The 25667-nt window shown below is 40.7% G+C and overlaps 1 protein-coding gene across 16 annotated transcripts in view; it reads right to left on the bottom strand.

Annotated features, from left to right (window-relative positions):
- The window catches only part of MCTP2 (multiple C2 and transmembrane domain containing 2), a 122273-nt gene that overhangs the window by 56255 nt on the left and 40351 nt on the right, over nt 1-25667 (bottom strand). For 5 of the 16 annotated variants that reach the window (XM_054837048.1, XM_054837047.1, XM_054837051.1 and 2 more), the window contains 6 exons: nt 17683-17847; nt 15734-15864; nt 8937-9123; nt 8038-8131; nt 4259-4361; nt 1806-1908 (listed from right to left, as the gene is read on the bottom strand). In XM_054837048.1, coding sequence (XP_054693023.1) covers nt 1806-1908; nt 4259-4361; nt 8038-8131; nt 8937-9123; nt 15734-15864; nt 17683-17847 — 783 coding nt within the window. Of the gene's footprint in view, nt 1-1805; nt 1909-4258; nt 4362-8037; nt 8132-8936; nt 9124-15733; nt 15865-16680; nt 16778-17682; nt 17848-18097; nt 18510-20890; nt 20979-21078; nt 21133-25667 lie in introns of those variants that run through there. The other 11 variants (XM_054837055.1, XM_054837060.1, XM_054837054.1 and 8 more) reach the window with 11 other exon arrangements.

Here is a 25667-nt window from a genome sequence, read left to right as displayed (position 1 = left end):
TCTATAGTTTATGCACGTCTTATCCCCAAATCGCAAGCATTCCCCCATTCTGGACTCCAGTATAACTTGGAAAGAGCACACTGGATGAAAACAAACACACTTCCATGAACAGATTCAGAAGCCACATTGTTTTTAATTCACACACGCAAGAAATACACTTATTTAGACAAAATAACAACAAAACTGGAGCACGTTGGCCTATTTCTTTACCACTATAAAGCATTCCTTAGGTTGGGATCATATCCTCTAAGCCAGTTCAAGAGTTTTCTGGGCAGTTCATTATTTATTTGGAAACATCATATATTTGCAGCTCCCCTTTCTGAATTTGATTGGTCTCTTACCTAAACTATGCTGATTCTGTGAGGCTTATATGGCACGCTTTGATCAGCTGGGACCTTTGCTTTCCCTCTAGAAACCTCCCATTTCCCCAGTCTCTGCTCCGTCAGAGTCCTACTAACCCGTTATTGCAATGCTGCCTTCCCTGCAGCAACCCACCTCTAAAACTCAAAGACAAACTCTTGCCTTAACCATGAAAGATGTGTGCCAGCCTTTCTGCAGAGGTGAATATGCTTTCACAGAGATGTTTCAAAACAATACTGCAATTTTGTACTCTATAATTTCAATCAGGATTCACCGCGTCTGCCTATTCGAGATTGCTATTACCCACAGCATCACACTGTGCATTACTGAAAGCATCTCACTACTGCACGTCTCACTTGAATCATGATATATATTGCAAGCATGAATGTTTGTACATGGCTCAATGCAGCATTCACTGCATAAATACCTGTCACACCCTCTCCTCTGCATAGGGAACCTACTGCAAAACATCCGTGCCTCAAAACTCAAAGAAACCCCCATGCTTACAGTTAAGCATGTTTACACAACTTGACTGAAATGAGCACAAGAGTCCCATGATGTTTCAAGCCTCATCTACTAATTGATTTAATAAAAATCACAGCCTAGAAGGTTCTTCCCAAACGTTACAGCAAAAGTTACGAGAATCTTCTCTGATACATACACATGGAGCTGTTTACACCCTCTTGATCTCATTTACTCACTCTATTATTACCAGTCTTGTTCCAAAATTAAATCAGTCTTACCAAACACAAAGCTGCTTTTCCCCCATTTCTCTATTAATGTTTTTTAACGAACCTTTTATGTTCCCCTCTCTTTAGCTTGGCCTTTTTTGGCCATTTCTGAAAAAGCTTCAACTCTCCTTAATCTCCGGAGCAACCGCTTTCCCCTGAGCTCGCTTTGTTTCCAGTTTTGATTTTACACTCCCATGGTAGCGCTCGCTCTTCACATATTTGTTTACAGAACAAAAACCACCAGTCTTTAAAAGCACTATGGAGTAGAAAACACCCCTTTTAGGTAATTTTATTCAGCTGTGCCAATAACAACAGCTATCTCTAGTCAATCCTACTGTGATGTGCAATTACTTTCTTGGAGTAAAAAGAAGCACGACAGAACAAAGACATGCTTAAAATGTTGCCTTCGGATGATGATGTGGAAACATACAGAACAACTCAATTATGTTTTCAGACCTACATGGCATATAGTACTGATGAAGTACAGACACTTCTGCAATTTTCTTTCCAATCAACCAAATTTGTACTAAAATGGGTTGGAAATGCTCGTTACACTAAGGAGAACTATAAACACTGCCAACTAAGGCATATATAGATCACAAAACCTGTTTATCTCTAAATCTGTGTTGCTTTGTACTACAGGAAAAAGAAATGCAACTTGTTCCCAGCAAAACCAGCAATGTTTGAATGATACACGTGGCAAAGGTAACTTACAGACAGCAAAGGGATGGCAACTTTTCCAAGAAAATCAGGGGGTTTATCTCCATCTTCATCAAACACTGTCACTTCCAGAACATCATGAATATCTTTAATAGGGCTGGAACGAAAAGTGCAGACACATTAGAAAATAATATTTGATACACATGCACACAGGTCCCCTCCACAAAGATCTGAGAATATTGTTTTACTAATTAAGTTTGTATTACCTTAGAGTATAAAACTAGCATTTAATTAAATTCCCCCAAAAATGAATCAAATGATGGGTATTCCCCAAGCTTTCCCCTCATGTTTCAGTCCCACAACTAGGCAAAAAGAATAACTACCAGACAGTGACATTTTTTGTGTGTTGATGATTCTAACGGTGTACAACTCAGCTCTCCAGCAGAAGCAGCTGGTGAGTGGGAGAGGTCAAGGGCTGAATTCAGAACATTAAAGAAATAATCCAGGAAACGAAACTCATGTGACTTCATTTGACTTGAACAATTATTGAACAATTAACTCCCTTTTAAAGTACTAACAAAAACAATTACTTTAAAAAAAACAAACCCAAAACCTATCAACACAAGTTGAAGGCCCAATGTACAATATTTTTGTTCTATTCAGTGCAAATGCTCTACTGATGTGGCAGCAGGCACTCAATCCTAAGTATTTATCAGATCATTAGTAAATCAGAGTCTCAGTTAAGAAAAGTTATACCTGTGTGCCTGCAAAAACATGGGTAAGCGGAGATGACTTATGAGTTGCATTAATTATCTCCTCTTTTCCTTTAAGGAAAATGTATGTGGTACAGCGTGTGCTTGTTATTTAACTAAGTACAGCTATTCTGTCCCAAAGGTTTTTTCAGAGCAGTCCTGCTCCCGGAACCTCTGCCTGCAACACAGTGGAGTTGATCCTCATGAAGCAGAATGTGAACCTAAAAGCCCACCTGGTTCTCCCTCCAACTAGCAGCCATAGCATGTTCTGTGATGTGACCCAGTGGCAGCCAAACCACCATGAAATGGCTGTTTTCAAGACATAAAATACATTGAAAACTGCCACTTCTGCAACCCTACTTCCATATTCCTCTCCAAACCATTATCATTTTCCGTATGATATAACTACCAGTGGTATAAAATCTTAAAACCCCACAGTGACACGCGCAGGTAAGCGTGTCGCAGAAAATCTGAATATGATGGGAAGGACTCTCTGGTGGTATTGAACGTTCCAGCTGAAATGAATTCATCCACTCTGCTCCAAAATAAATCTAAATCATCAATAGCTTTTAAAGTGCTTAACTGACATTTTTTAAAATGGCCAAAAATCTTAAAGAGAGATATCAGAGCCTGACTGGCTCTGTAGATTCGGTGCTTGGTCTAGCCATACAACAGCAATAAGAAAGTGAGAGATAGCCCGCAGCTGACATTTGAGACCCACAGATGTACAGACACAAACTTTTTTTAAATAAAATAATTTGGGATTCTTATTAGATTTATTTTGTTGGCTGAACATCCAACAAGACTCATCTGTTGGCACAATTTCAGAATAAACAGTGATGAGTGGAAGCTTCTTGAGAACAGACAAAGTGAGAGAAAGGACTCCAAGAGACCTGCATTCAGCCGCAGCTATGAATTAAACAGAAATCCAACAAGGTACTTCTGTCAAAGAGATCAGATACTTTTTATTGTGTTCGCATCGAGCCCAGTATTTTTGAATGTTGCTTTTGCAGTAAGTCCATAATTCTCAAACTGTTCTTCAAGTGGACAGGTGCAAATGTCATAAATGGTCCACTGCCAGCCCTCGTGGTTGCCTTCCTTGCCATAGACCTCTACAGTCTTGGAGACATTTATCTCAGTTATTCACAAAAATCTGCGTTAGCATAAAGCAAGATTAAAAAAAAAAATGTGCTGCCTAAAAGTGATACCTAAATTATCATTTTTGTTCTTAATAAAGTCACTAAAAAAAAAAGAATACTCTGATTTTCATACAAATCCAAGCTTCTAATTTGGGGTAAGCTATGTTTGTCTAGTTTAAATTCAGAAGCTACACCACGAACAACATGAGCTCTAATTTTCTGCTTGCCTACAAATTAAACAAGGATTCTACCGTGGTTCAATGAAACATTTTATTTTAAATTACGGAAAATGTAGGCGTGAGTATCTGGTCTCTACTTTCTGTTATATTATCTCTTGGATCCAGCTATGACTCCATTATGTCTAGTCATGATTCTTCCTATAAATATCACAGTAATTTTTCTTTTAATGACTTCTATTAATAAACTCCATGCAAGAACTAGTAAAAGGCAAAAGGCTTTAATTGAGTTATATTTGATATTTCTCCAACATCCTCTCTGACTGAAAAAATGACTTATCTTAAACTTGACCTTTGTATTTTCCCAAAGTTGATAGTTTTTATAGTTAAGCTGCTAACTGTTTGGTGTTTCAGCATGTTTTCTAAAGCAATCCACTTACAACGTGAACACTTTATTCCACTCTGGATTGAGGTTCTTGTAAACAGTGTGTGTTTGAAGACTGTCATTTCCCAGCTCTAACACACAGAAAGGATCACTTTTACCTAGGGAAAGATCAGATAAAAAAAAAAAGAAAAAATGAAGTGGATCAGTTATTGCATTTAGCATGCACACTCTTTCTTTGCAGTAGGGCTGAGGAAGCGACTGGCCAAATAAAAATAAGATCTGTAAAGACAACTGCAAATTGCCTCATTCTGTTGGAATGACTTCTTAAATAAACAATATCCCCAATGCATCCTCAGTGCTGGAAGCTCTAACACTTACCTTACAACTCATTCAGGTACCTGAAATCTGAGACTTACAGTGAATCATCTCTAAGTCTTTATAGCAAGACAAATCTGCTCAGGTTAATTATTCAGACAACATTACAAAAGCAGTACTGTCATTCTGACCCAAGTAAGCCTCAGTGCTGCAGTTACAGCTATTTTATCCTCTGCTTAGAGTTTGTGGTCTTCTTCAGTTGATTACAGTACCCACACCACAAAAAGCACAGCACTGTGTTTTTATTAGCAGCATTTCTTCAATCGGTTCCACATGAGCAAGTCCTTGCAGCTATGAAGACCCTATAGAGTGCCACAGTGTAAACAAAACTCAACATCAACTGGAGAATCCATGCATGAACCAGGTATCGTACTCAGGCAAACAAAACAATCCCCCCAAAACCAAACAAAAACCTCCACCCAACCTCCTCTCAAAAGAAGGATGCCAACATGGAACTTATTATGGTGAAGACATATTTGCAAATGTTTTTTTTTTTTTTGATAACTCACACTACATGAATTTGTAGCTTTCAATACTTACTGCAGCTCAGCGGTGAACAGAGTACCCTTTTATCAGCGTGTCTGGCTCAATATCTGATTTAATGTCATCTTCAGTGTTCATGTATAACTCAGCCACAGACACTCCAGCCTAACTTTTATGTAGGCAATGCAGGGATTTAGATAGCAGACAAAAAAGATATTTAAGCAAAAGCTGTCTTTTTCTTAATCCTTATTTTTGGTATTATTAATGCAGAGCTCTTAAGGTTCTTACTCTGAAAAGTTCATAAACTAAACAGGAATCTTTTCAGCATGTAAACAGTGGGTATTAACTGGTCAATATTGGTAAAGTTTAAAGACCATGTGTATTACTGGAATCTATTTGTCTTCTTTTCAGCTTATGTGTCCATTCCCTGATAAGTGTGGAAAACGCATGTAGCCTTTCAGAGACACTGCTTGAAATGCAAACTGGTATATGCCAAAGCCAACCCCACTATATAATTTGGTATTCTGAATGCTATTTTTTGGTCAGTGAGCAAATGCAGTGTTTGAGAAGAACTCTCATGCGTACATAGAAAACATCCAACAAAGCAGAAAAAGTCATTTTCACGTCAACAAAACTATTGTCTAGGAATATAAAAGTATGGAAGGCTCAAACTGGGCTAGCTGTGGCTGAAGAGCTTCCACATATTTGATATATCTGTGTGGAGATTAGCCTAAAATTTATGTCAAATGGTAAAACATGGATTTTTCAAAACACTGTTCAAAACCAAAGCAGATACTAAGTTGTTTTCCAATAACTATTATTATAGTAGGCTAAAAAGTTGCAATTAAAATCTGTAACACCAACATATCATCAACCGACAAGAGAAATCCCGATCGCACCGAAATCCAATCTTTATTATGGGAATATGTAATAAGGTGTAAGGTGGCATTACACTTACGAGATGACTGATCTGCAGAAGTTCACCCACGCAAGACTCATGACTGCTGTGGGACAGGACAGGGAGGGAACGCTACCTGCTCATACTGCTCCTCTATTAACCCTTGGAAATCTTTGTACCTCTTAATGGCTCTGCGATTTTCCCTTTATCAGATTTTTAGCTGGACTTTGAATTTACTTTTATCAATAACAATAAATCTGAGCAGTCTCCCTGGCAATGCAGGAAATATGGCACTGCTCTAGGAGGGCTCTATTATGGAAGCCCATAATTGCTGCACTAATCATTTATGAATGGCTCAGAACAGATAATTAATCTTTATGTCTCTCATTTCACGATCAGAAATTATGCTATTTTTACCTAAAATGGCTGCATCCTTTTGCAATTTGGTGGGTCTATTACAGCATAATACTAGGATATTTTCAGCACTGCCATTGAAAAACAATTTGTCATTTGCTTCATGAATCAGGCTCAAAGCCTGAGTTATTTTGAATATAATGACAGACTGAGTAACCTTTTACTTAAGCAGAATTTCATTCTGGGCTATGCACAAGGAATGTGTGTCACATACTCTGTACGAAAAGTCTTTGAATTGCAGAATCAAGAACCTGCATGTCTCTTCCAATGTTCATTATCCACCCACATGCTCCTGTTTAAGTATTGAGGGAAAGGCGGCCAAATCCATCACTGATGCAACTGCATTAACATCAGCGAAGTTTTCCAAAGGGTAAATAACCTTCCAGGCTCAGCTCTTTCCCTGGACGCCCTCTGTATTAAAACCTCACGTATTTCTAGATAGCCCTAGCCTTATTGTTCGCCAAAGGTTCTACTTTGCTGTGGTACAGTTCTTATTTAATTTGTTAGTAAGGTGCAGTTACACTCCTAATTCCATATAGATGTATACATTATGTCAATTTAGAAATGGATTTCTGTACAAACTACCTTTCATTACTGGCAAGTGTTTCGTTTGTTTTCAAATTAAATCCTTCAGTTCTTTAAAGTACTGCTGTCCACAGTAATCTTTTTTTTTTCCCCTACTGCAGTGTTAAGCAGCGAATTGAAACTGAAATAGTATCACGATTAATGTTGGGCTTTCTCCTTTGGTCCTTATTTTAGGAGCAACACTCTCATGTTACAATGTCTTCATGAATACTAGAGAATGGGGCAAGAGTGTTTTCTCTCTAGCATCTTGCCTGGCTTTATCAACAAGTTATCTTAAAAATTATTATGTCAGCAAATATACAACACAACGCTGTGGCTGTGAATTACGAGCTGGTGCAAGATACAGAGGGGAATTAAAAGGTCTCCAGAATCCTGGAGAAGATGACAATAAAAATAATAATATCCAGGCAGTCGCTACAGAGAAGTATAAATTCCCTAGACCTTCCCCGGAGAAACAACATAAAGTTGCATTTTTAAAAGGTGTTAGTGTCCATTGCTGCACAATTTGAGGTACAGCTCAGTGGAAAATCCATCCTTTTGAGTAAGAGCTCCAAAAAGATCATCCCAAATTGAGGCCTCAAAAGAGCTGTAAGAGAAACCCTCACACTCACATCCCCATCGCTGCAAGCTTTCTTTTTCGGGTGACAGCCCTGCAGTGCCACCCAAACCCACACACTCAGCACCATGTCAGATGTCCCCAAAATCTTTAAATCTCATTCACAAACTCACAAGGTACCCAATAAAAGATGAAGAGGCTGCTTTCCAGGCACAATCACTTGATATCGACTCTTATATTACATATTCCTGTTGGAAAATACAATAGCACACCATGCTAAGTGCTAAGGTATTGGTCATGCCGCTCAGATCTCAAGGGGAAAGCAGATCCCCATCCACTGGACCTTCTAACATACTTATTGGAGTCAAAACCATTTGGTATCTTAGTTCCCTGAAGCAGGTTTCAGCACTGGAGAAATGATGGGAAGATTTACTTTTCCTTGATCAACTGACTAATGGACAAAGTCTAAGTAGCACTCACAATATACTATAGCATCATATGCTGGCAAACAGAAATAAAATACCTGCAAAGTCTGCTGCCAACAGATCCACCGCCTTTAAAACTTTGACTTGTAAGAAGCCAATGTCCTTTAAGTCCCGAAAGGAATTCTTTATACACTGCAAGGAGGAAAGCATAAAGATGCATGTTATTTGTAATTCAGTAAGAAACGCAAAATATTTAACTACTAAATAACTTATATTTTTATATCGATCGCTATTTCTGCAGTGTTTCAGTTCAGCAGCTGATATACCCATAAATACATCTCCACTATCCCAGTCTCGCTACATCATGACTCTGAGGTTCACAACTTCACACACTACCTGCTCCTAAGGAAGTTCTCCACTCACACAAAACAGGACATAGGTAGACCTGGAGAAGCAGCATGGGTTGGGAAGGCAGCACACTCAATCAGGCATGAAGAATCTGTCCTCAAAAACTTTGACTAACATGGTTCAGATTCCTCATGCCTCAGTCTCTCTCAGTTTAGAGAGATACACACTTATTCCTTCTCTCCCAGCTTTTACGGATTGAGGTGTGGAAGCCATCATGTGGCTTTCTCTTCCAAAAGTTGAAAGTCCACAACGTATCCTCCCCAAAGAAGGAAAGAAAGCTAAGTGTACTATGATCTCTCCGAGATATTCGGTGTGTCTTATTCCCCATGATAATCACTTAATACAATTCAAGTTTGCAAAGAAAAGTATTAGTTTAAAACTCAACAAATACAAGCAGCCAAATTGCTTGGGTCTATCTGCCCTGCCAATCTCCTTGTCATTCTAAACATAATAACTGCTCCATGTAATAGTTTTCTCTGGTAGGAGACACGTTATTATGACTGGACAAATCTTTTTTTTTTCCCTGCAATTGTGAGTACTTTCAAAATTAAGGAGAAAACAGGAAGGAAAAAGAAAAGAGCAAACTCACATAGCGCTGTGAAATCTGTTGCCTTTCACTGGGGTCTCCCAAAGGGCAGACACACAGATCAGAGATAGACACTCCTGTACACGGGGCAACAGCAATCAACATTAGCAGGGACCCTGGATGTTTTTCCAGAGGCAGCTCTAAGCAATTGGTCTGCTTCATCGGCAGGGCAGTAACGTCAACTTGGCACCTAGAACGACAGTGCCAAGGGTTAATAAGAAAAAGAAGCTGGAAAAAAAAAATAAAGCAACATTTATATTGATTTCAGTAGCAAGCAGGCACCAAAACTTATTGCTTGTTCAAGATGGAAAGAATGCAAAAAAAAAATCTCAAAATTAAACATGGGAAACCAATTAGCCAGTTTCTATTGCACTTACTGTCAAGTTTTGCTTTCTGGTTCACCTACGGGTAAGCAGAGGTAAAAGGTTTGGGCTGCAAGTACAGTAGGAAAACTTAACTCTGGCCTGCCTCACTTCCCCTCTAAAATCCCCCAGTGCTTTGCGATGGATTTGAAACACAATTTTATTTCACCTCGGGGAAAAGAAAAGGGGCAAACACAAAATTTAAAACATTAGCCTAAAATAGATTAGTTTCTTTAAAGTCACATACTCCATTTTATGCTACATTATACCGTATGCCCCAATCTCTTTTACAAGCCTAACTAGAGCTACATTTTCAGTGTACTGTTATATTTCCCAAAGGGAAGGATTGTCTTAGAAGTTCCCCCCAGCCCTGGCACATAATATCTATGATTAACCTGATACTTCCCCAAAAAATAAAAATAAGGAGAAAAAAAGGGAGACATTCATAAAGAGACAATAATAAAAGATGAGCATGGGCTAAAGCAGAGAGAGATCACTAGACAGCCAATTATACACGAAGGGAGCGGTTAAATGCAACAGAAAGCCTAATCACTTGGCTCGGCTAAATGCCTTCTATTTAGAAGTCCAGTAAATGGAGTGGAACTTTTTTGAACCTCTGTGGGGCTTGGCTTTTAAGAACAGGCTGAACAAAAGTTACAGATGAAAAAGGAAAAAAAAAATATTAAGGAGGGAGAAGCTTTGTTGCCACACTGCAAGGGGAATCACATTTCTCAAAGGGACGGTGAGCGGATGATGGAGAGTGAGAGCTTTTGCTCCGCTTAATGCCTGCCGACAAGTTTTTATTTAAACTAAACTTGTTAAGGTGTTGTCTTAATAGGCTAAAATTCCACAGGGTTCCCCCAGGTGGGTTTCTTCTGGGTAAATGGTGCATGTAGCGTTCCTGATTGATCCCATTCCAGTAGTAGAGCTGGAGTGGTTTATACCCATCTGCTATAAATTGCATGCTTTCCGCTTCTTAACAGCCTATTTTCTGTGAATGCTAAGGCGGGTGAAAAAAAAAATCCCAAAACATTTCAGCCTAAAAACCCAAGAAGCTATGTTATGAAGTAAAAGTCATTGCTCTGATGAGTTTGTAAGTCATCCAGTAGCTCCGTGTATTAAAACACGGCTCTTTGTGTAAGCTTCTTCTGACCAGAGTCAACAGGGATGACTGCCTTAAGTGCGCTCTTTGCTATTCACTGCACTGAACGTACAACAGGTTGCAAGTTTACTCTTATTAACTGCTTTCAAGTGCTTTGAAAGAGAAAGAAAATAAACCAGGAAGAGTACCAACAGTGTTCAGCATGTAGGCTGCCTCTCAACACAATTTCCAAGTGTGAGAGGTTGCATTTAAAGCTCATTGCTACGCCTAGACTCTTCAGAAAGATATGACAAGAGAAGTTACAGCTGAAAGGAAAAGAAAACAACAACAAAAAAGGCAAGCATTTGAGAAAAAGACCTTATCACTTCCACACTGGAGGTCAACATCACCTTGGCTGCAGTAACACAGTTGCTTCTCAGACTGCAGCAGTCTTACTGATACTTTAGGTATCAGTGCAAAAGGGGGGATGTATCATCTTGGGTGTTGGGGGTTTGGTTGGTTGGTTGGTTTTTTTTTAACAGATGAAGAAAATGAAACAAGGAGAGGGGAAAACTCAAGGTCACCCAGCTGGTCTGTGGTTCAGCTGGCAATAGAGACCACATCTCCCACATCAGCATTTCGTACACCACCCACTCACAGTCCACAACTGCGAAAAGCTGCGTTTGCTTTTTTATGTTAAGAACTTTCCATGGGGCAAGAGAGAAAAGATAACTCATTCAGACAACGGTGCATCTCCCACCAACAGATAACCTCAGAAATATCTCATATCTCAAAAGCAAAGTTAAATATAATTCTAGCTTGTTTTGGTAAATTGGAATTGCTTCTCTTATTAAAAGAATTTGATTAGCCAACGGTCAAAGAAAAGATCGAGTATAAGGGCGTGGGGGTAGGAGGGATGCACATGTGGAAGGGAAAACAGCAGGCGGTGGAGTATAAGCATTTCTTCCTCAAATCATGTCTGATTTCCGTGCAAACTAACTTCCTTAAAACATCTGTGTTCACTCAAGGTGATGGTATGCCTCTATTTTCTTTTGAGAAACTAGGGGGAAAAAAAATTCCACATTTACACTTGCAAATGGCAAAAGACTTAGGAAAAAAAAAAAGACAATCTGTTTCATTTAGGTTATACAACATAATTGATCAGACTGCAAAGAATGCAGCTTGGTAAAACAATTAGACATTCAATTTACTACATAAATTCAGCCATTTCCACACAAACACTTCTACACTATTAAAACGAGTCTCATGATTTCCAAACTACTTCCCCCATCCTCCTGAAAGAGAAACTCTTCCTTTCCTTCCTTGTCAGCTTTCTATCCGCAAGACCTTGTTAAAGATAATTATTTCACAAGAAAGTACTAAGAGACTATGGTGATGGGCACAGTATAAAACTAACGGAGGCAACCCACTTTTTGCTCAAAAGTTGCCTGATCTGAATGCAAAGGGCAAAACTCTCAGATTATTTGTGTTTTAGGTGATGCAAATGATCTCGAGTTAAATTCTCAACATAGTAATTCTATCTCAGAATAGGACAGCTCTGCTTGTGTTCATCTTTTGCTACATTACATATTAAATTCAGGTGTAATGTTTCACAAACATGAACTATAGTTCTGTAAGTTGAGTGCATTGTGCACACAAATGTATCACTTTTTTTTTTTTAAACCACAATTAATTAAATGCTTTCTTTCCTCCTCCTAATCAATATTGAGGTTTACACCTCTATATTGACCTGTAGTCCTGGAGAGGATTACACCACAACTTTAGTTTTCATTTAAGACTACTCTTTTGATTAAAAGCCCTTATCTTTAGCTGTCAAACTTTTTTTTTTTGCCTTTTTTTCTTCATTTTGCAGAAAAAAATATAGCTTGAGAACAGTACATACAAAATTTGCGGTTAAATTATTTAACTTTACCAGGGAATCAAATGTTAAAATTTCACTAAAATGTGCTGAGCTTAGCCTCTTACCAATAGTCAGAATTGTATTTTATTATGCAATACACAATTCATCAAATTATGATGAGAAAGTATCCTTAAATATAAATACATATGAAAAAATCTGCACAAAACATTGCCAATTTTTTTTTTCCTGCAGAATTCCTGAAAGCCCTTCACAAGAGGTCAGAATCATTATCACAGTGTATGATTAATATTTGGAAAGGAATTTCAAATGCCACAGGTGTCAAGGAGAGAATTAATAGGGTCTTATTCTGACTTATTCTACAGATAATTTTTGGTTGTCTGATTCTTCCTATAACTTGGTGAAACTTAAATGAAAGGTTTGGATGCAGCCATAGTAGACTTTTCTGCTCATCCCAACAGCGCAGCCTTTAAAATAAAGATTGTGGTTGCAAAGACACTGTTTCCTGAAGGCATTCATCATATAGATACTGGATGCACTCCAATCTCATAGCTCATGGTCTTAAGTCTAGCAGTTTTTGTAAAACCTCTTTCTTGAGCTAAATACGTGAAGAAAAAAAACAACCCTAACATTTTGCAGCATCTCTTTTTCAAAACAGATCCCCTAATACAGAAACATCTCTAACAACCTGGCATAAACAATTTAACTCTGCCCGGACAAATTCTGCACATGTTAACACCTTTGTTTATTAATATACATTAACATCATCTCCTGTTTATAGCATGCCTCTTATCCCAAAGGACACAAAAAGCACTCAATAAATGTTACTAACAGTTCTGTGCAGACTAAATAAAGGGATTACTTCACCCAGCACCAAAACACAGCCACCAAAACACAGTATTTTAAGTGAGGAAGAGAAATTGGATCTAGTTGAAAATTTAAGGAGAACGCAGGTAAGCTGAATGTAATAATTTAGCTTGCGACGTGCACTGACAGTGAGGGTTTGCTCCGTGATAGAAGGGTGACATGACATTGCACCGAATGTTTCTTCGCTAATTCAGAAGCGGACAAAGGCCCCAGGTGTTAGTGTTTAGTACCGGAGGTCCAACACATTTCTTATTCTACATGCTCCATAGTCTCCGCAGATGCTTCAGGTCCTATTTCAAGAACAATATTTTACCTTGAAACTAAATTATGCCCGGGAGAAGAGCCATGTTCCAGGGGCTTAAGACATCCATCCTACATGAAATCCTGGGTCTAAAGGAATTAACAGAAGTCTTTATTTCACAAGAGTTTAGCAGTCTGGATTATCTGACCTGAATCCATGTTGTGCATCTCCTCAACTTCATTTAAATAGTGCGTGTGTGTGTGTATATATATGTTTAAAGGTCTAACCAACACAGTTCAACCTACACAGCCCTGAGGGAGCATCATGAATCCTAACTGTACCCACAAATTGACCACAGAATTATTAATTAAAATCCAGCAAATTTTGCCTTTTTCTTAAAACAGTCTAAATTATTTGAGGGCAGTTGAGTCACACTGCTGTATGTAATGACCGAATGTAACCCACAAACATTTTACTAAATAATCTTTCTTATAGTGATGTTGTGAAATTCAGAAATCTCAAAACTCAACTTGGAAATCATGGAGACAATAAACATGGCACCTCATAATGTTGTTTTGCCAACAGAATCCTTTTCCAGATTAGACTGTGCTTGAGCCCTTCATAAAATATTATTTATTGGGTGTCAAAAGTTTCTACACTGTACAAACAAGGCTTGTTGTTATGCATTTGGTGTTTACCTATTCTTGCAATCGCTCTTTAAAATCTAGTATAATTTTTTCCTGTTTTGATGCTACAGCAAATTTGCTGTGCTTAAGGCAACAACAGTAATATTTTCTCTCCGTGCAGACAGCAAAAATAACTTCAAGGTAAATCTAACACACGCAGGCTTTCCCAGGGCTGAAATCTTTAATAACAGAATAAGCATTTTGCTGATAATTTTTTTGCCATATTGAATACCACCTGCCAGAAACCAGTAGGAAAAAAAAAAAAAAGAGGGGGGAAAAAAACCTAAGGAAGAATTGCTCCAGCATGAGGGAGACTGAGCAGAGGCAAGCCCCAAACACTGCTACATTTCCTAACTCTAACCAGAATATCAGAAGTAATAACAGTATGAGAATGGAAGGAACAGATTCATCTTCAGCCACTTCTCCACGTGATGAGCAACAGCGTTCAGCCAGAAAGCATTTCCTGCTCTGCAAAACCACAAACATTTGTAGAGCCAAAGGGCATTGTTCTTTTCAGTGAATAGTTTCAAACTATTTGAATGCTTGAAGAGAATGTTCTTGTGAGTTACTGTTATTTAGTTAGCAAGTTGTGAAACGCTCACCAGGTGAGAACGACAAATGACTGCAGACAGGATCCCTGCCCCTAAGAATTTAGAGGTTGTGGCACTGATCCGGGAAGTGGATAAGCACGGACAGACCCAAGAGAGACTCCAGTAAATTAAATGGTTCTTGGTACTGCTGCATGTAGCCAACTGTGCAGATGCATTTTGAGGAGGTGGGTCTAGATGACAATGCTGCAAGCCAAAAGAAGTTACTCCTAGGAAACCAAGATTGTACTAATAGTGTACAAAGTAAGATGGAGTTAAGAGTGGAAGGGAAAGAGCAGGACATAACAGTAGGACCCATATTCTATACCCATTAAAAAATTAAAATAAAAGGTTGACTGCTATGCTACAAAAATTCTTAAGATTGTTACTTGAGGATTTGAAGCTAAAATGGAATAACACAGCGGGACAGAATCTGGTATATCTGGTCAGGAGATGGGTAAATCACCTGTTTAAAGCAGCATTTTCAGGGGCAGCCTCACAACATGAGCTTGTGCAATAGCATGGAGCACCAAACCCAGAGAGATCAGTGCTTTGTGGCAACGGGGAAGAGATTACCCAAATAAAGCAAACCCAGGTAATGGGAGCCACGTGTAAACAAGGCTACAAAAGTACACGGCTACAGAGAAAAGGGACACCCGTGCCACTCAAAAGGAGCACGAAGATCCCCGAGCTGTTGCCAGTCTGAAGCTGCAACTCAGCCCTGCAGAGCACAAGGGACCTGGAGCAATATCACCGTGCAATGCAGACGAGTACTGTCTCCTTCCTGCCACTGGCTCTCCCCGAAACAGCTACCACTGAGCTCCCACAGTATTTTGGATTTTACAGTCAGCTTGTGTGTCTCTGCATTTAGGTCATGGTTAATCAATTACCCAGTAATAGGTTTTAATAAGCATACCCTTACAGAAGTATCTGGACATGACAGGAAAAAGGAAAGAACATATATTATGATGCTGACAATGAAAATAAATGGATCAATTTCAAAAAAATTAATAATAAAAATCAGAGTATCTTTTGTACTTACCTCACTCCCTCCCCAACCCCCCCCAAAAAAAACCCCCACCAAAACCCCAACTTACGTTCCCAAAAGCTCCTCATGCTTTTTGTTATCCTTTCTCCAGACCTCAATGTCCAACATATCCTTCCTGTCAGAGAAGTAGTGAAAATCAAACTGTTCCCTCCACTGAGGATTTGCACTCTTACACAGTGTCTAGAAAACATGCAGTTATAATATTTACTTTTCTTAAACAGTACTTATTTCCACAGTAAAGCACATAACAATTCTTCCATAAGAACAAGGTTGGATGTTAGGGCATCAAATACTAAGGCCATTCCAACCAAAGCTCCCCAGCCCATCACACAGAGCTTCATCTTCCTTAAAAACTCCTTCCTTTCTCCCAATAACAATAAATATGCAAGTGTGACGTGAATGAATGGCTGGAGAAATTTTGAAATGCAAGGTGAATCCACCAGCTCCAACTTTCAGTGGACCATGGTCATCATTCAACATCACTCACACACTGGAAGAAATCAACAATAAACCTTTTGAGGACAATGACCTTAAAATCACCTTTGAATGAATTCAGGAACCCAAACCAGTATTGTTTTACCCTTCTGTGTTAAGATATAGGCAAAGAAGGAGCAGCCTTGAAATTATTAACATCCAGGTATTTGATATCTGTAAATTGTCCCTCTGAGTTCGGTGAGATTGTTCATGTGTTCAGGTTACTCCGAGTATTCACCAGATTGGGACTTAAACCATTTGCAATTTATATCACACTACACTACCCAACATCAATATCAGCATGGCCACTGAAAGAACAGGAGACAGGATTAGCTGGACCATGACTGAGACTTCTCCCACCTTGTCTGCTTTCCTGAACCATAAGAGATCATACTACGTAAGTTGAATAAACTCCAGGAAAGAACGTGAAGCACTGCCAATTTGAAGTCTTATTATGGTGTTAAAGCAGTGGTCCCCAACTTTTATTGGACCCCAGATAGAAATACTAAGCAATTAACTCACTGCAGGCGACATTGTACTTGACTCCCCATCTTAAACTTCTTAATTTTCTGTGACTGCAAACCATGCAGTCTTGCAGATTCATGACACGGGCTATGGACTATTAAAGAGGAACATAAAAAGGAATCTTAACTGGAATAATGTATATTTATTCTAAAATAACTAACCCATTTGTTATTTTTCAAAGCTGCTTTTCTAAATAAAAACATGATATCATGACCTTGGTTTGAGGTCCGATGTGGGGGACGGTGCAGGTTTCAGATGCGCCTTCATCTGAACATTATGTTCTGTGAACTTGCTCTGTACATTTTGTACAGGAGGGGGTTTGCTTCCCCCTCCTCCCCCCTCCACACTTCCAGTTCATGACATGCAGAGCTCTTGCCTTCTCAACAGAATATTATTTTAATTATAGTCCCTCTTAGATTTTGAAGATGAAACGTGTATCTTTAGGACCCCCATTCAGTTCTTAGATTCCCAAGAAACGGTACTAGATACAAGTAAATGTAGCCTAGAGGAACAAAAATTCAAATTAAAACCATGGAATATTTTGTGTGTTTTGGGTTTTTTTTCTTGTTACAGGCAACATTTTTTGAGAAAGGTGCTGTAAAAAAATAAAATAAAAAAATTCCCCTGCACTGGGAACCATTTCAGGTCTGCTTTTCCAGCATACCTAACATTGCAAACCTAACTTCTGTATTGGCAGAGTACAAAACACATGTGATGCATGTAGCTTTATTTCATTTCATGTTAATGTCAAACATCCATCAATACGATATGTTAAACGCACAACACCAGACACACACAGTATTCCTAACTTCCTATTTCTATATTGACATGTAAAACATATTAGTAAAACGTTAATGTCCCTGATCTGGTCTCCTGGTTTTGATCTCACTTATATATGAGAGATTCAAGAATAGTTCCATCTGAGGTAGCAACATCAGTAAAAGAAACACTGAGTACCTTATTGGCTTCAGCAAACTTAAGGAAATCCTTAATACTTACCTTACTCTTGTATCTTTGATCTCCCAGTTTGAGAAGAATAAAAATCTCTGCCAAGCCCCCTCCAGGGATGTTCTTCCCCTCCAAAAGCGTGATGCTGACCAGCCCATTCCACAACTGGTTCTTGCGCAGAGAGTCGGAGAGTCGCACGCTCCGCATGAAACTTGACTGAAAAGCAAGTCAGCAACACAGAACATTTATACCCCCAAACCCACACTTTTATGCTGAAACTGATTGGGATACGAAAGCACCAGGAGCGAGAGAGGTACTGTGATCCCCTAGGAGTAAGCAGAGAACAGAGGGCAGTAGGATGCTATGGATTTTCTGCCTGTACTGGCCCGTGAAGGGACAGTACTCAGCATCAGAGCAAAATCAGCAGGGTTAGGTTAAACCACCAGAGAAGTCGACTTCAGCTAACCTGGCTGAGCTTCAGCAATAGCAGACCTCGAGCGTTGAGAGCAATCTGTTACCTTGGCTCAGGGAAAGACACAGGAGAGCGATGGAGAGGAGAGGTGGAAGACGGGAGAAACTAAAGCAAACTCTTTAAATGTCTCCAGCTATGTCCATAAAGCGTGGGTCTGTCCTTTCCCGCATTCCTGTCTGTGGGAGGGAGACGGTCCATGGCCAGGTGAAGGGCTGAGCATGCATCTTCTACCTCCTCAATTACTCAACCGCCTGCTGTCCATGCTAGCTCTTCCCCTGCTGCCTTTGCAGCTCCTGCTTCCAGAAACCGAGCTCACGAATCAAAAATACTGATGCCTGCTGAAAAAACACTGACACCACCAGGCTCTCTATCTGGAGTTATGGTTACCTGGTAGCCACATTTGTTACCTTCCCCGCTTCATCCTACATAGCATGGCCACGCTAACAGTTTGCTAACTGGCAATATTTTATTGGACAGAGGATGATTAAATAGGCCTTTATTTGGGGGGAGCGAGCTGGAAACATTAAAACTCAAGGCTATACTTTTCTTCTTGCAGTAAAAATCCTGCCATATTTTATTCTCGTGAAGCAACTTTTAACTCGCCACACTTCAGAGCTTCAATCATGTCATATACAGGTGGGAGCAAGACGGAGGAGAAGATTTCACAAGTCACTAAAACAGGACGTGTTAGCTTTAAAAGCAAGTAAGAAATGTTGTTGCTAAATAAAACGATTGCAAAAGCACCTGATGTCTGAAGATTACTTTTTATGGATCAATTACCCAGCAACAAAATTCTTAAATCATGGGTGGTGAACTCACAAATTTTTTACTCGCTTTTTACCGGTTAAAATACCCAACTTTGAATCCCACAAGCATATTAATATACTTCTATTTAAACACCCCGTTTGGCTTTCCTGGCACACTGGTTAAAAATTCCTACCTTTAAAAAGAAAACGAGATTTTGATTCATAAATCCAGCTGCAATGTAATTTCTTTTTTTTTTTTTTTTTTAAAGTTCGTCTTTTAGGCCAAAAAGCTAAAGCATGACTGTTCCCATGGACATACTTCAAAGTCCCGGCAGATATATTCCTCCCTAAACACTGCAACTATTTCAAAATCCTTTTTATAAAAAAGGGAGTAATGTCCACAAGGGATCAAAGGGCATTCTACAGTCTGGCAATCGCCTTAGAAAAATGGCAGTGCTTCCATGAAATATGCCCTAAAATAATTTTGCAGCTTGGTATGTCCTAATTTCGAATTGGATGTTTATCTTGGAAAGGCTTCTATCTAACTTGTCCATAAAAAAGCTCCACTTAGCTCTATGAGCCCTGTGAAAATGGAATCCAATGCTGGCTATTAAAGGGGCCTGGAGATTGCTTCCATATGGCGTAACAGCATGGGAGTGGAGGGCTAAGGCCTACAGCAGGCCCTGCTTGGCTTGAGCTCCCCATCTATCCATGGACACTCGTTGCATTACACCATAACATCTGGATTATTGCTTGTAATGTCCCTGGGAAATATCCACTTCCCATCAAAGCCTTTATCTATCTCGGTTGTACTTTGAACATTTTAGTATTTAACGCAGTCATGTTTGATGTGATGTACTCGCTGCTTTAGGACCAAGGGTTTTCCCTCTCCCCCCCCCCCGCTCCTCCCTCAGAGGAGGAAGAGGTATTTGATGTAAGTTCACACAAAACACCCGGACAAAGTTTATCATCCGCGTTACAATTTCTTTTAAAAACAAAGCATCCAGTTCTCTTCAAAGCTTCCAGGCTGAACACGAAAGACAGTTGTTATCACTCAGTTTTCTAATCGAATTTGGATTCTTTTCATTTTTTAACCAGGCCAGTATTTTAGGGAGTCACTCAGCGTTGGGGGCCTTCCTACCCGAGTTCTGTAGCATACACAACCCCTCACTTGACAGTTCAAAGGACTGCTAGGAGGTTCCCAAACCAGCCCAGATTCCACGCAGTCCCGGGAAAAAAAATCAGCACCCGCAGCTCAGTGTTACCAGAGCACATCGCAAAGCATCAACTCTGACCTTCCCAAACAGATGGCCCCTACAAATGGCCTTGTGCACCCCTTTTTCGGATGCTGCAAAAGCGCTCTGTGCTCATCGCAGAGGAGGGGTACATTGGTCTCTGGCTAACAGGACTTGGCTACTTTCTGGACAAGATCTAGCATCACTTAGAGCATCACACTGGATAGAGAAGCCAAGATCTTTGCAGCTGGCTTAGGGCGTAGTGCTGATCTGCAGCACCTCGACACAAGCTTGATGGCTGCAGTCTGCTTCCTACCTCCCCCAACCCAGCTCTGCCACCACCACAAGCCTCTCTCCAAAGGGAGCAGCACGGAGCCCGGGAGGCTGCTTGCTTCACGTCCATGCCAGACAGCCCGTCACGTTAGGAATGCTTTGGATTTCCTGGACATGCCCAAGTCATTCCCACAGCGTGTGCTCAGCAAGCCTGGCACGTCTCCTGTGCCTCGTATCGTCTACAGGCACACCAAAGAACCGCTCTGTGGCCACCTCTCCAGCCTCCCTGGGTATTTGGCAGGTTGTTCCTCTGACCACTCTGATAGAAATCCCAGCCAAACAGGCAGTGTCTCAGATTCCACTCACAGTTTCTGGAAGGAAGCACGTCTGGGGAAACCCAGATGTGTGGTAGACCCACGGACCCGGACCATCAATGAGTCAACTTTAGTGCTGCCTGGGGAAGTCAGCACTATGGAAAATGCCTCCCAGGTGACAAGAAAATGATATTGCATTATTTATTTTAAAAGTCTTACCTCCTGATACCCTGCATCTATTCATTTCAAACTGATTTACGCAGAGTTAATTGATTAAACTTCACAGCCTCCCTCTGAGTTGGCAAAACTATTACAGAGCAGAGCACAGAAAAGCAAAGCAATTAGTCCAACAAGTTACCCGGGGCAAAACAAGCACTAAAAAAACCCACTCCAAATGCTACACTAACCTGCCTTCACAGTGAGCCACCAGAGAAGTCAAAGCCCCTCTCTATACTGGCCAGAAGAGGACATCGTCACTTAACCAGTGACAATTTTAAAGTGGTTATATCTTTCCAGCTCTTCCCTCTCCCCGTTACCACCCAGGCTACGGACGCCTCCGCACTTGGGTACTTCAGCTCCTCCTGCTGCTGAACCCGAGCTCTTTCCAGCTGTGCTCCCAGACTGGATGCCAGGTCCCTCGGGCCTCTCCCGCTCTATTTTCCTGTAAACTCTCTGCAGTCAGCCAGCTCACACTCTGGCTACGTCCCAGACCAAAGTAAAGGTGCCTTGCAGAGGTACAGAAAAGTTGGCTGAAGCTAGGGTCAGGCTATAGGGCTGGAAATTAGGAAACACATGTTTTATGATGGAAGTTGGAACGTGTCCCAAGCACAAGACGTGGGACAAGTTTGCTTATTCCTTCCTCCCCCTCCTCGCCCTCCCCATCGCTTCTGAAATCAAGATAGTCTCAAGACCAGAATTTGAGGGGTTGTCTCCAGATAGAGCTCTGATTTTGGCTGGGCTCTGGGTGCAAATAACCAGTGATACCATAAAGGTCATCTTTATGAGTAGTTCACTGCTGCAAAACGGATAACGACTCAAACCAAAAGCATCCCTCGATCAAGCCAGCCAGAAAGAAAATAGTAAGCACAAGAATATCCAGAAAGCTTTACTCTTAAAAAACAAACTAGAAGTTTTTAAAGTTTACTGCAAATTTAGGGACTGTGCAACATCAGGTAAGTAACCTTTTCTGAAGCAAAAGCACTGCCAGGTCCAGACAGGACCCTGCCACGTGAAGAACAGAAGATGGTTCTCTTCTCTACTGCTTAGAAAGAACATTTCGCCAGAAAATATCCCACATCTCTGAACAGAAAAATTAAAAATCACAATACCATTTTCAGAATCTGATTTCAAAATTAATATAGAAGCTTCTCACACCAACTTTCAATTTTTTGTTACTTTCTGGTTCTGATTTAAAGAGGAAAGCTGGACAAGAACGAGCAGTTGGGCCATATTCAGCCTTCACAGAGCCAAATACAGGGGACAAGCAAGAATGACAGAGCTTTGGAGGGGAAAGAACCGGCTCATTGACCCAGCTTCACAAAATTCTTCAGAAGCTCGAGTCTCCCTGATAACACCATTTGTATATAATCTCCCTCCACAGGCACCCAGCAAATCCCCTCTGGTGCATCAGGGCTGCTTTCAAATCTGTCTCTTTTTCCCGACACACACATACATGCCCCAAGTTCAAACTTGGTTTTGAAGCAATAAAGAGATGCAGAAAAATTGTACATTTAAATGACACGGCGAGGTGGCCAAGTGTGAAGCGAACCCATCTCTCACATCTTTCATTTAAAAGGATGAGACAGGACAACAGAAAGCCTGCTGCAATCCCTGTGAAGAGGTCAACATCGAAACTGGGCCACGTAATTTGCCATTTGAGAAAACAACAACACGCAAATAGGAAGACTCTTTGGACCTCTCCTCATTAGGCAGGGAAACCATTTTGCAGAAGCAGTCTCCCCCTGGGAAAGAGGAGAGGGCAGCAAGAAAGGCAAGTGAACCGACACGAGATTGCCGCCACGATGCGTGACCCTGTGGCAAGCGAGTCCCTCCGCTCCGCGAAACGCTCAGAGAGCGTCGCTGCCCACGGGGTATTGTGGGAGAAAGCCAAATACAATGAGGCAGGCAAAAATGAAACCTAACAGCCCACGCAGAAAAATAAAAAATAAAAAAAAGGAGAGCAAGGGATTTTCTCCTGTGATGAGACGCCGAGGAGCACTTGGGTCCAGTCAGCCTTTCAGCCAATTTATTCAATCAGCTTAGGCTATCAAGGTGGCAACTGCGTCGCTTTTGTTTCAGGACTGAACTGCTGCGGGTCACTCCACCCCAAGCAAACCTGCTTATTTGCTTCATAGATGTTTCAACACTTAAAGGTTAGTCAGCTGTACAAATGCTGGAAATAGCATGCGGGGCACTCAGGGTGAGACTCAAACCAACCAGGACAAACAAGGCTACTGAGCATCAGCGTGTTGGGCTCCAGCAGAGATAGCTACCAACTCCCTCTGCACCCCAGATAGCCCCAGAAAAAAAACACAGAAAAGAGGAGAGAGTTTGCCAATACACTGATAGGAGCACATATATTAATACTGCCTAATACTATTCTCTTCCCTTTGCAATGCCACCCTCCATGAGAAAAGAAGAAATCTGCGCTCTTGGAGACAGCTCCCACGGAGGACAATGTTGTTCTCAGCTCCCATGAAAAATGAGGGATCTGGATGTGCTCCCCATGTCTTGGGAGCCTGCCCAAATGCGCGATGATTCCCTTGTAGCAGCAGTGAAAAATATATACTGTGTAATCAACAGATAGCTAAATCATCCAGTTCAACAGCTCTTGCACCCAAATGATTTAAAAAGACAATACTCCGTTGCTGAAATCCTTCCTGCACACTATCTGTAATGACTGTGAGACAACCATGGTTAGACTGGAGATCCGGTACCGCTGCTGTGTTTGTTGTTGTCAGATACGCAGCTTTTCTTCAAAAAGCAAGTGAGCTCAGAGAACACACACAAAGAGCGCACGGTATCCACAACCGCCCGCACGAACCCCACGGGGCTGCATCGGGTATCAATGCCATCAACAGGGGTACTAACCACTTGGGGTGTAATTTTGGAAGCCAGCAAGAATCCTGTGACTGATATGACGAGTCATTTAGGACGCTGATGTGCCAAATCTGCACTAAGATAACATAAAATGGTCAAATTTGAGTATAACCAGATTTCTTTCATACAGGCGATACAGATTAAAAAGCTGTGAAAGTTATAGTAATTTCATCCATCCTTAAAATAATTATTTTTCCCTGTATTTATAGAAGAAAAGTGAAATATTACAATACAGGTCAGCTATAGTTCAGTGCAAAAAACCCCAGGAAAACCATTTCAAATAGAAAACTTTTATCTGCCTAAACCTACAGAGATGAAATTTAGATCTCTCTCAGTTCAGCTGCTCAAATGGAAAGTACATGGCCTTTTTCTCCTGCGACAACCAACCACAGTCAGCTCAGCAGCCAAAAAAGAGCCGAGTTTGTGTATCCGTTACAGAGCTCTCTCCATTTCCCCTGCCCCCCTTATTCCTGTATCTTTATCTCGTCCAGCAACATTGTTTTCTACCCCATCATACTCTCTGGCTATTCTTCCATAACCTCTTGTGCCTTCCCTAGACACCTATATTCCCCATGCACACAATTTTTCTTTCTAGCCTTTATGTTCTGCAACAAACTGCTAGTACTGCTTCCACAGACCAGAGTTTCCTAACTAAAGATGGTTATTGATGTACAGTACTAGTGTTTTAGTGCAGTAGCAGAATCAATAAAGCAGGAAATACTGCTTTGTCAGATTTTTCCAGCGCATGCTGGGAAATATTTTTACTGCCTTTGGATGGTCACAGAGCTTTTCTTTAGAGATCACACTGGAGCACGAACTGTGTCTTCCCTAGGAAGAACTGAAGCTCTCCTACCCTCTAGCGACTGGAACAGAATAGAGCACAGGGTTACAGCTCTTTCTTTTCCCCCCGCCTCTTCTTTTAAACAGTACTTTCGCTTCTAACTCAGGACCATGCTTCAGCATCTCAATTTTATTTAAAAAGATGCTAAGGCACAAGTCAGAGTCTTGAGAACTGAACAACTTGCCAGTACGGCTTACAGCTAAAGGTCCAAAAACCTGTATGTAAAAAAAAATTACTTAAAATGCAATGAGACATAGGGTACAACCAAAAAAAAAAAAAAATCCCAGTGACAGCAACCAAGACAGAAGTTTGGCTATTCTGGACAAAAAGGACCAGAGTTTAAAAACCTGGCTCCTTTTCCCAGGACCCAAAGCCAACCAGCGTCAAGAGACAGCTGTGTGTGCATGCGTGAGAAAAAGGGGGATCAAGCTACACTGATTGAGTGAGGGCACAGTAATTTCCAGAGCTTTAGTTAAAAACTAAAGTGCTGAGCTCTTCAATTATTCCATCACTTTCTGTCATACGGCATTCAGGGATGCCTGGCGGCTCTCCGCGGGGAAGGGCTGCGATATCCCTGGAACCGGGGCTCGCCGAGCTGCCGTCCAGCTCCAAGGGCTGTACTTTGCACTTCTCCTATTGACAAAAATATACTTGCTGGCACAATACCTGAGAGGGTTGGCTCCTGAACATTGCACACCACAGTTGTAATGAATAGAACAAGAGGAGGTTAATTATTCAATTTATTTAGGCACAAACCAATAGTTATATAGGGAAAATATCAAGATGCATATGTGTTCTCATAAGAGCCAAATTCTGCTTTTCAGAAAGTTAGACTGTATAGCTCTGAAGCTGGGTACCAGGGCCTGCAGTTTCTGTATCATTGTTATTTACTCAATAGCAAATTAAAGCTTTACAGAACAAATAAAAAGCCACAGTCTGTTTCCCGAACAAGTTAAAATCTAATGCAAAAATGGGACAGTACAGGAATATAAAAGTAATGGAAGCCTGCAGGGATACTACAGAAGACCAAGGAAAGCAAGTTATGTAGTTATGTAG

This window comes from Grus americana, chromosome 10 (assembly GCF_028858705.1).
Source record: "Grus americana isolate bGruAme1 chromosome 10, bGruAme1.mat, whole genome shotgun sequence".
Taxonomy (NCBI): domain Eukaryota; kingdom Metazoa; phylum Chordata; class Aves; order Gruiformes; family Gruidae; genus Grus; species Grus americana.
This window is presented reverse-complemented; position numbering and strand designations above follow the sequence as displayed.